Source organism: Bubalus bubalis, chromosome 6 (genome assembly GCF_019923935.1).
Source record: "Bubalus bubalis isolate 160015118507 breed Murrah chromosome 6, NDDB_SH_1, whole genome shotgun sequence".
In the NCBI taxonomy this organism is placed as follows: Eukaryota; Metazoa; Chordata; class Mammalia; order Artiodactyla; family Bovidae; genus Bubalus; species Bubalus bubalis.
The window spans coordinates 14,751,409-14,762,397 of NC_059162.1; the positions used below are offsets into that span (position 1 = coordinate 14,751,409).

Sequence of the window (10,989 nt, forward strand, 5' to 3'; positions counted from 1 at the left end):
TGTTCTCCACGCATCGCCGCTGCGGGCTTTGTCTGCTCTGCGGAGAACCTCTGCCCGCGGCCCGGAGCCGGGATCGACTCTGGGAGAACGGGAGGGGGGAGCGGAGAGCGGAGAGGGAGCGCGGCAGGGAGGGGGAAGAGGGGAGAGAAAGCGAGAGCAAGCCGCAGTGACCCAGCCGGGACAGCTCCCCGCCCTCTCCCCCCCGCCTCATTACCATAAGAAAGAGGGACCTAAGACTGGCCGGGATCGCGAAGGAGCCCGTTTTGGGAGGGGGGCACACTCCATTAGCCTGTTTTCAACCCGTTCCGTTTCTGTACACTGACTCCTTTCCTCTTTAAAAATGAGGGACCTCGACTGCCTTCCCACCCCCAGCTTCGCCTCCCAGCAGCGGGTAAAGACCGAAGGCACATCCCTATCTTCCTCGGGTCAAGGAATTCGTCCCCGCGCCCCCGAGGGCGGGAAACTACAACTCCCGGCATGCCCCGGGCGCCCCCGGCGCGCCCCCCTCCCGTCAGTTCCATGCTGCTCCATCCAGTTCATTTAAAACAAAAGAGTTTGAGCGCTGGAAGGGGCTGGGCTCTATTGGGGGCCACTGAGCGCCGCTCCTGGACTGGGGCTCGGTGCGGGAGCCTAAGGGGGGCGTCTGGACGTTGGGGTCTAGAGACTCCCGGGACCGAGGCGGGAGGGGTGGGGGCAGAGATCCCGCAGCCCCCCGCCCCCCCGTCACCCCCGGAGAGGAGAGGAGATCTGCTTTCTCGGTTTTGCTTCTCTATCCCCCCACCCCCACCCCGGGGGCTGGGGCGAGGGGAGTCGGGTTACAGGGTGTTTGGGGACGGGGGCTTAGAGGGAGGGTCTATCTTTCTATCTCGCTTTCTTCCCCCCTCCCCAGTTCTTTGTTCCCCCCTCCCCACACACCCCCCTCCTCTCCTCTCCCCTCCCCTCCTCTCTCCCCTTTTCCCTTCCACCACCTCTCTCTCTCCCTCTCTCTCTCTCCCCCAGCTTTTGTTTCGCCATGCCTAGTCTAGTGGTATCTGGAATAATGGAAAGAAATGGGGGCTTTGGAGAACTAGGATGTTTCGGGGGAAGCGCTAAGGACCGAGGGCTGCTGGAAGACGAGCGCGCCCTTCAGCTGGCTCTCGATCAACTCTGCCTCCTGGGTTTGGGGGAGCCCCCCGCCCCCACGGCGGGCGAGGACGGGGGAGGTGGGGGGGGCGGCGCCCCCGCGCAGCCGGCCGCCCCCCCGCAGCCGGCCCCGCCGCCGCCGCCCGCGGCGCCCCCGGCCGCCCCGACGGCGGCCCCCGCGGCGCAGACGCCCCAGCCCCCCACCGCCCCCAAAGGGGCCAGCGACGCCAAGCTCTGCGCTCTCTACAAAGAGGCCGAGCTGCGCCTGAAGGGCAGCAGCAACACCACCGAGTGTGTACCAGTGCCCACCTCCGAGCACGTGGCAGAGATCGTGGGCAGGCAAGGTAAGCGGGCGCCGGGACCGCGGAGAGGGACTGGAGTTGGGGGGCACCCCATCCCTAGCACGGAAAGTTCACTTCCTCCCTCCTTGCCCGCCTCTGGCTCAGTCCCTTCCCCACAAAGGGGCACCCGCCCCCTACCCTGATTTCGAAGTGCCTCAAAGTTCCCTGCTACCCCCCTAGTTGGAACTGTCCTCCAGATCCTTCCTTCCCTGGGGCTCTGCCCTTAGACAAAGAAATATCCTCTCTTGGAGAGAGGGAAAAGGGAGGGGGATCGGTTTTCCAATCCGGGGAGGCTGTCCGGAGGGGGTGTCCACTCGTAGCCAGAAAAACTGGACGAATGTGCCAAAGAGTTACTCAGGAGCCCCAACTACGGCATCTACTAGTGGTTTGGGGAGGGGGCACCCCTGGGACCCCCAGCCACCTGGAGTTACAGACTTTGGGGGAGACCTGGCCCAGGAAGGCAGACTGAGTATCTGTCTCTTTGTTGGGCTGAGTGTAGGAATGGAAGGGGGTGTGGCTCATGGGAGGGTCCCAGCCTGGGGGTGAGGTGGGAAAGGGGGGCTGCTGGGAGGAGGGAGTCCTGTGGTCACCCACACACTAAAGTTGGATGGTCTATGGGATTTTGGAAGGGGTGCCTCCAATGAAGTGCCACGTCCCGGTGTGGACCTCTTCTCCTCCCTCTCAGGCTTTTGTTCTGGGCTGGCCACGGCAAGGGGCCAGAGGCCTGGAGAAGGGTCTCTGGTAGTGAGAGAGTAGGACAGGGTGGGAAGGGGCGTGCTGAGGGTTGAGGAACCGTCACCTGGAGATTTGCTGGAGGGCATGGGTCTGGGTGTGTTGTTGGGGGGGTGGGTGGGTACAGAATTAATCCAATGTAGAGTGTCTGATACCACACCCTCCTCTGCTCCAGCATCCCTGGGCGGGTGGGGGTGGGAATGTTGGTAAGGGTCCAGATTGAGCAGACGGGATCCTGGGGACCCTTCCCTCTCCCAGTTTCCCAAAGGGGAGTTGGGGGGGGCGGGATTTGGAAATTGCAAGGGGGCTGGACTGGGGAGGTGTGGGGTGGGGGAGGAGCAGGGGAGGAGCTGTCCCACAGTGGGGAACAATAGAGGAGCTGCATTCCGGCTGGGAGTGAAGGAGGAGGCCGGCTGCTGGCTGGGGAAGAAGGGAGGCAAGTCGGGGAGCCCCTACTCCACATCACACCTCGTCTACCCGAAGTGTGGGGGGTTGGGGGGATTTTGCTGGGAGATCCAGAATGGAGGAGGGAAAGATGCCACTCCCCGGCGTAGCCCTTATCCCCCTGGGGCACCCCATCTCTTGAGATTTCTGGTTTTAAAAGTTGGATTTCCTCTTGTTGTCAGAAACTAGGGACCCAGAGCCCTGGAATCGGGTGGGGACACTGTTATCTTTTCTTGGGTGCGGGGGTGGTCTTGGGAGGCCCCGGAATTTCATGGAGTCATTCTTTCCTCTTCTGCCTCCGCATCAGATGGGCCTGTCTCTCATAAAAGTAGGGGGATTTCTCCTATTCAGAGAAGACAAGCCTCCCCCTCACTCCTTAAGGGAATGGAAGTCCTTTCTCTTGTCTAACCTCCCTTCTCCTGCTGTGGCATCAGTTGTGCTCTATTTGACCTCTAGGAAGGTGAAGCCAAGTGGGTCTTCCCTTCAAGAGATGCTTCTTCGGGGTTGGGAAACGCAGGACGAGATCCGCTACCAGTTCTGCATCTCTAGGCCTCTAGCTTTTCTCCTTACTTTTATACCTGGCCTGTGCTCCTCACCCCAATTCCAGTCCCCAAAGACACCTATAACAGCTCTCATGTAAGTTTAGGGGCCCAAAACTTAGAGCCAGAACCCAGGTGCCTATCAGATGCCATGCATTTAGAAGTTGTAGAAGGGTCTTCACTGTTCCTTCCCCCGCCCCCCATGCCTCCCAAACAGAACAATTATTTACTGACATTAAAGCAACAAGGATGTGGGCTTGACAACAGGTAGGACTTCTCAACTGCCAAGAGGTCTGAAGACAAAAAGGGAGGAGCAAATTCTCCTTCCTAAGGTCTCTTGAAGGTGAGGAGAGCTGCCCCCAACCCACTCTCTCCTCCCACATGCCAATCTGGTAGGTTGGAGAAGAAGCCATCTGGAGTGGAGGAAGGAGAGGGAAAAAAAGATGAGCTCACCTCAGGCCTATGGTTGGAGGGTTAGGCAGAGTCAAAAAACTAGGACCACTGGCATTGGTTGGGGAGTGAGAAAGGGAACTGTAAGTGTGTATATGGAGATGGGTATGAATGTTTACATGTGAATGGGGGCAAAAGTTGTGGGCAGGGGTGTATAGGAATGTGCTGCATGTGTCCTGGGAATGATGGGGATAGAAGAGTGGGCTGGATGAAAGGATGAAACACTGGGAATCCATGTGTATGGGGGAGAGGGGTATGTGAAAGTGTGCTTTAGACTTGCACCAGAAATAACATTTAGATAAAGGCAAGCTGCATAGCGGCTTCTAGGTCCGTGTCTGTGTCTATGCATGTACAAACACACATGTAGCACGTGTGCTTTGAGAAAACATGTGAGAGGTTCTGTGTGAAGATAGGGGCAGGGATAGGGAATTGGAAAAGAAGGAGAGAGGTTTGTCCAGTCAGCCGTCAAGGTCTGCCACCTTTAGACTGCAGTCTGGCCATCCCAGCCTCCCTCACTTTTCTCTTTCCCCTTCTCCCTCTTTGTCTCTCTTTGTCTGGGCCATTCTCCTTTCTCTTCCTGCCTCTCTCCCCAGCCTCTCAGCTTTTACCCACTCCTTCTTCAAAGCAGGAGTATGGGTCGAGAACACCTTCTCCCCCACCCAACTCAGCCCGCAGCCCACCTTGGCTCTCCTGCCCCAGGGGACAGGGTGGCAGGAGTGTCCATGAGGTCAGGCACTGCGTCCCTCACACATCATTATCCTCCTTTCCTTCCTAAAACTGATTCTCAGACCCTTCCCAACCTCCCACACTCCATGAGTTGCTGAAAACTTGCTGTGAATTTGGGACCGGCTGAGAGACACTAATGGGTGGAAGGCATGGGAGCAGATGCGGGTCAGTCGTCCCAGTGTAGACTGGAAGACACTTTTAATGCATGGAGATCAAGTGAGGAGTAGACTGTAGGCTTCTGAGGCAAGATCAGGGTCAGTGACAGACTGGAGATCGCAGTTGCAGGGCAGGGTGGGTGATTGAGCGATTTGGAAGTTTGTGAGTAGCCAGAAGTCAGTAGAAAAATTGGGGAAAACAGCTAATGGTTGTCGAGGAGTTAGTGAGTAGTGAGTAGATTAGCAGCTTGTCTGGGAAGGTCAGTGATTATTTCAGGATTTCAAAGGGTGCATGAATTTGGAGGTCCTACATGGAATTTAAGGGAAAGTTGCGACATTTTGCAATCTGTGGCTGATAGATACACTGGATAGATTTAAGATACAGTAAGTGAATTGTTCTGGTTAGAGTAGGGGGGAGGGTTTCCTAAGGGTAGATAGAGGTTCCTGGTGGGCTGGGTATGGAGTAGGAGCAGGAGCTTGTTGGCTCTAGCACAAACCTTCTTGCCTTTTGAGTTTATTTCTCTCTTCCCTTCCCTATCCCAGGCTGCAAGATTAAGGCTCTGAGGGCCAAGACCAACACCTACATCAAGACGCCCGTGCGAGGCGAGGAGCCAGTGTTCATGGTGACTGGGCGGCGGGAGGACGTGGCCACAGCCCGCAGGGAAATCATCTCAGCGGCCGAGCACTTCTCCATGATCCGCGCCTCGCGCAACAAGTCAGGCGCCGCCTTTGGAGTGGCGCCTGCTCTGCCCGGCCAAGTGACCATTCGTGTGCGGGTGCCCTATCGCGTGGTGGGACTGGTGGTGGGCCCCAAGGGGGCAACCATCAAACGCATCCAGCAGCAGACCAACACGTACATTATCACGCCAAGCCGGGACCGCGACCCGGTGTTCGAGATCACCGGTGCCCCGGGGAACGTGGAGCGTGCACGCGAGGAGATCGAAACGCACATCGCGGTCCGCACAGGCAAGATCCTCGAGTACAACAATGAAAACGACTTCCTGGCGGGGAGCCCCGACGCCGCGCTGGATAGCCGCTACTCGGAGGCCTGGCGGGTGCACCCTTCCGGCTGCAAGCCCCTCTCCACCTTCCGGCAGAACAGCCTGGGCTGCATCGGCGAGTGCGGAGTGGACTCTGGCTTTGAGGCCCCGCGCCTCGGCGAGCAGGGAGGGGACTTTGGCTATGGCGGGTACCTGTTTCCTGGCTATGGCGTGGGCAAGCAGGACGTGTACTACGGAGTGGCGGAGACTAGCCCCCCGCTCTGGGCGGGCCAGGAGAACGCCACGCCCACCTCGGTGCTCTTCTCTTCCGCCTCTTCCTCCTCCTCCTCTTCCGCCAAGGCCCGCGCTGGGCCCCCGGGAGCGCATCGCTCTCCTGCCGCCTCCGCGGGTCCCGAGCTGGCTGGACTCCCGAGACGCCCGCCGGGAGAGCCGCTCCAGGGCTTCTCTAAACTTGGGGGGGGCGGCCTGCGGAGCCCCGGCGGCGGGCGGGATTGCATGGTGTGCTTCGAGAGTGAGGTGACTGCCGCACTGGTACCCTGCGGACACAACCTGTTCTGCATGGAGTGTGCAGTACGCATCTGTGAGAGGACGGACCCGGAGTGTCCCGTCTGCCACATCACAGCCACGCAAGCCATCCGAATATTTTCCTAAGCTCCTGGCCCCTGGCCTCCTGGGGCCGCTCCCCAGGGGCCCTTCCTGGAGCTGTTTTCCACTGGGGCCTTTTGCAAATCAGTGGTTTGAGGGGCAAGGTGCTTAGATACTCGCTTGCTGGGGAGGGGGGAGGGGAGGCGATGGTGGCTGGAGGGCGGGGCCACTTTCAGAGCCTCTGGTCCCCCTGTCCTGGAAAGGTTGGGAGGGGGCCCAGGCCGGTAATTTTACTAGAGTTACAACTCTGATACCTCAACACACCCTTCAATCCGGAAGCAGCTAAGAGAAACTTTTGTTTTGCCAGAGGTGGCCGCTAAGGCATCCTGACTCCCCGCCCGCCCAACTCACACTACCCCTTCCTCTAGGGAGGGGATGGGGAACGGGAGAGGGAGAGTTACCATCTGTATCTAGAGGTGCTCCAACGATCCCCAAGCCTCTGGTCCTGACCTCTGACCTCCAACCACGACCCTTTAGACCCTCCACCACCTTGTATTCTGTTTGAGGATTTGTTCTGGGCTTCCAGCAGTATGAGGGGGTTGGGGCCCTTTCAGAAGTCTGAATGGATTTTCTGAGGGGGAAGGGGAGAAGTATGTCAATCAATAAAGGGCTCAGAACTCGTCCCTCCCCACAAAGCTGGGCTAGAGGAATCTGGAGAGGGGTGCTCCTCTGCTTTCCCTCCACTCTCTCCTCCCCATCATCCTTCCCTTTGGGTTTTCCTCTCTCCTTTGCTCTGTCCTCCAGCTCTTCTCTCTGCTTCCCCTTGCCGGCTGTCGCAACCAGCCCTGCCTGTCTTGCTCTTCCTTTTTCTTTCCTTCTTGCCTCTCCTTCCTGCTCCATCCAGCCCAGCCTTGGGGACACTATCCCCTGGGGAGAGGCAGAGGGAAAAAACATTTTGATGGTCCCCTCAATTCCTCTTTGTCATTCGGAGGCCCACTTTTCTCCTCCTCCAAAGAAACACCTCAAATTCTTGATAGAATGTATTCCTGTTCTCAGTGAATATTTGAAGAGAGGACTAATACTGGGGTACATAAAGGGTCAAACCTCCACCCTTATCATCTTTGGGCATTACATTTAGGGAGCAGTTTGGGGGCTGGGTTTTCTGGTGGTGGGGCGGGGAGAGCCAGGGTAGTGTGTCTGCTCTTGGGGAGCAGGAAAGAGGCAGTAGGAGACGCTGCTGGAGGGAGGCAGGGTTCCTCCTCCCTTGCAGTGCCCCATTCCCTGCGCCCCTCTCTGGACCTCACCTGAACCCCTGTTAACAAATTAATCATGAAGTCTCTGTCTCACTCATTGAGGAGAGACCTTGTCTTCAGAGAGGGGTCACTCCAGAGCCAAGCAGGATTGGGGTGCAGCCGGGCCTGTTCTAAGAATCATGTATTATTATAGGCCTTGCACCCCCTTTGCTGCTTCCCTACTGCTCACCTGGGGCAATCACCAGCCTCCCACCCTCCTGGTTCCGCTGGCCGGGCTAGGAGGGGATGGGGGATGGGAGTCCCCGGGGGTCCTAGGAGATTCTTGTATATAGTAGGGTGGGACTGTTCTAAGTGATCTCTGAGCCTTGAGGCTCGGGAGTCCCATTCTTCCTGGATGGAGAGGGGGTGCAGGGATGGGGGCACAGAGGGGATTTCCTCCTCTCCTTCCTCCTGTTGTGAATTAACTCACCTCTCCTCAGCCTTCCCCTCCAGACCACCAGCCAGGGAGGGGAGCGGAAGGAGGTCACAGCCAGGAAAACTGGCCTGTGACAACTTCCCTCCTTCCCGCCAATGTGAGCCATCCTGAGATGTCTGTACAATAGAAACCAAACCAAATGGGCACCCCTCGGGCGCCGAGGGGGGGTGGGGAGGGGGGTGGGAAGATGGGATGTCTGTCTGTCGATCCCCTCCCCCTCTCCACTCTACCCACAAAGGCGAAGGACTGTTACACTAGGGGGCTCAGAAAATTCAATCCCACTCTTACTAATTGAGCCAAACCTAGAAACCAACACAGAACACATAGTGAGAGACAAAATAGAGGAGAGAAAGAGAGCATGAGAGGGAGCGAGATAGGCAACCAACACAGAGGAGAGAAAACAAAAATAGAAAAAAAAAAGCAGTTCTTTATAATTTAATATTCTATTTTAATAAAGGCATTTATTACCGTATAAATGTAGCAAAGAACCTGGGCTAATATGAAAAAAAAAAAAAGACTTTTTATTAGGTAATTTATTATATGAAAAGGATATTTTATTTTATGATAAAGTGATCCTTAAAAAAATAAAAAAACTTTAGAAGGTTTAGAATATATGTAGGGAGAGAAGAAGAAAAAAAATACATTTGTATTCAGAGTTAAATCTTAAAAAAGTGTTTTTAATATATGTTCTGGTTTACGTTCCTTTTTTCCCCCACATTTTTTTGGGGAGGAATGTCGTTTGCTTTTCCGGGGGAGCATCCTGGGATGGCTTGTGGAGACAGGGGCTAGGGGAACCTGGTCCCTCTGGGGCCCTGCAAGTAGATTGGATTTCACCCCCGAGGCTCCCCCTCCCTCTCCCCCTCCCCTTTGGGGGAGCCGGCAGAGCCAAACAAAGAAAGGGATTAAGGAGAAAGGAAGAAGCAGTAGGACTGAGGATCCTGGGGTGTCCCCCCTCTCCCTTCCCCTGTCCGGTCCCAGGGGCAAGTAAGGTGGGGAAGTCCAGAACTGAGGCCTAGCAGGCCTATGGGAACCCTCAGAGAGGTGTGAGATTTAAGAGAAATAGTTTTTTGTTTGTTTTTTTTTTTAACCAAAAATGAGAGAAGAAAAACCGAGGGGTTTAAAAGAAAAGAATACTACAAAATAATAATAATAATAATAATAATTCAAATTTATTTCATATAATCCTAGAGACAAAGAGAAAGAATTACTAGTTACTTAGTAGACGATATTCAGATAGCTTAAAGTTTAGTAGCATTGAGGGCCCCTGGGTCCAGTAGAATGTATAAAAGTCATAATGAAAAGGAAAATAGAGGAGGGAAGTGGCTGAGTCCACCCTGAGCACCACCCCCCCCATCTTCAGATATCAGGGTGGAGCAGGTTGCTAGTTATGGTTGGGAGCTTCCTTCCAGTCTGCTGGGGTTGATTCTAAGAATCCTTGGATTTTTAAATTATAGGACAAATAGATGAGGGGCTCAGTTCCCAGGGTCTTTGAAAGCATGAACACTGATCATTTCAACCAGAGGTGGGCTGGGTTAGGGACAACTGAAGTGGGAGAACATGGTTGGCTCCCTGTCTTTGGGCAGCCCTTACTCCAAACATGTCCTCTTGGGGCTCTCTGAGAGGGGGAAGACTGCCCAGCTTCAACCCTCCAGAGACAACTTCTCCCAGGCCTAACTGAGGAAGTCCTTCCTGAAGTATAACTGCAATCCATTCTACCTCTGATTAATTCAAGAGCCTGGTAGGTCATTCCACCAACAGACACACATGCACACACTTCTTTCTTTCTCAGAGCTTCAAGGGGACTGGAGGGTATCTGTCCTCCATTCTTTTCCCTACTGCTTAGCTTCTGACCTCCATGGCAGCAGGTGAAAGAATGATCTCAACAATCAGTGTCCTTTAAAGCTGCACTGTGCTTTACAAATTTGCAGAAGTGCTTTATTATCTCTTAGATACCAAGGACTTGCCACCCACTGGGGTGGAATGGAGATGCTATCCTTGAAGGCCTGGGAGAACTGGCCCCCAAGGGTACAAAGTCAGGGGGTGCAGCAGGGACTTTAGGTGACCCTCAACCCTAACCATCTGTTCTAGTTCACTGCCATCTGTAAGAGTTCAGGTAGAGGTCATCTGCTGTACCCTGACCCTCCCCATAGAAAGTTGGGGAGCTTGGCTTTTGCTTGTGCACTTGCCTTCTACCAGCCCCAGCTTGTAATCAGTTGGTCCCCCCACCCTCGCTCCTGTCCAAGGGGGTGTAGAGGCCTCTTGACTCTTGGCAACAAGTTCCATGACACTAATGACTCTGTCATGCCCCTCCCTGGCCCTAGACCCCGAACATATCTCCTCCCCAATTTACTCTTCTCACCCCACCCAGGGACAGACTTTTCCCCTGCTCTTTTTGTCCTAGGAACCCCGCTAGTTTGGGAAGGTAGCGTCTGGGGTGGGGAGGGCTTCCTCTTCCCTGCTCGAGGGTGCGGGTGGGGTAGGGTGGGTGGGGGGAGACAGCCCTGGGGCAGGGGAATGGTCTCTCCACTGTAGAAAGTAGAGTAGGATTGTGGTCAGACTTAATTTGAGGCATCTAGTGAAGACACGTTACAAATCCACCAGGAAAACCATTTCAAAAGCAAAATAAAGGCGGGAAACAAAACGGACCCATGAATAATCAAGTCAAAGTGATGTTGCACAAAATGCAGAGAAACCAAGAAGGGGGAGGGTTAATGTATTAAATGTGCTATTAAGAACTTAATTTTATTAAAAGTATTATTACTTAAGGCTCAGGCTTCTTTCTTGGCTCGTTGGTCAGAACCACCTTAGGGTGAGTGGGGTTTTCTCTGGTGTCATTCTGGGTGACCTTGCTTACCTTGCATGAAGTGGGTGGCTCCTATCTGTTTGCTCTCCACAGCTCCCTACTTGGGTCTCTAAGTACTCAACCCCTCTTTTCTCTCCATTTACCTCCTTCTATTCCTTGGGGCACCAGGAGACCTCATTCGACCCTGCCTTGCAGAACAGGGGAAGGCGAGGCAGGGCCACCTAGACCTTGCCTGGAAAGCCAGCTTCTGGACTTGATGGAGAAAGGGCCGAGCTGAGAGCTCGACCCTCCCATCAATTTGCACCAGATTCAATCCATCCCTACACACCACATCTTCTCTTCAGGGTCAAGCAGAAACCTGGA

The 10,989-nt window shown here is 55.0% G+C and overlaps 1 protein-coding gene across 1 annotated transcript; it reads left to right on the top strand.

Moving 5' to 3' along the window:
• Positions 1 to 526: 526 nt before the first annotated feature.
• On the top strand, positions 527 to 10,588 carry MEX3A (mex-3 RNA binding family member A). Its single transcript, XM_025287688.3, has 2 exons — positions 527 to 1,466; positions 5,053 to 10,588. Exons 1-2 carry the CDS (start codon positions 1,013 to 1,015, stop codon positions 6,159 to 6,161), a joined length of 1,563 nt encoding a protein of 520 aa, XP_025143473.1. The 5' UTR covers positions 527 to 1,012; the 3' UTR covers positions 6,162 to 10,588.
• Positions 10,589 to 10,989: the final 401 nt, after the last annotated feature.

Excerpts from the sequence above, each read along its gene's own strand:
- MEX3A (XM_025287688.3), top strand. The coding sequence starts at position 1,013 with ATGCCTAGTCTAGTGGTATCTGGAATAATGGAAAGAAATGGGGGCTTT. Across the intron at positions 1,467-5,052 it reads AGAGATCGTGGGCAGGCAAG|GCTGCAAGATTAAGGCTCTG; the intron begins GTAAGCGGGCGC and ends TCCCTATCCCAG.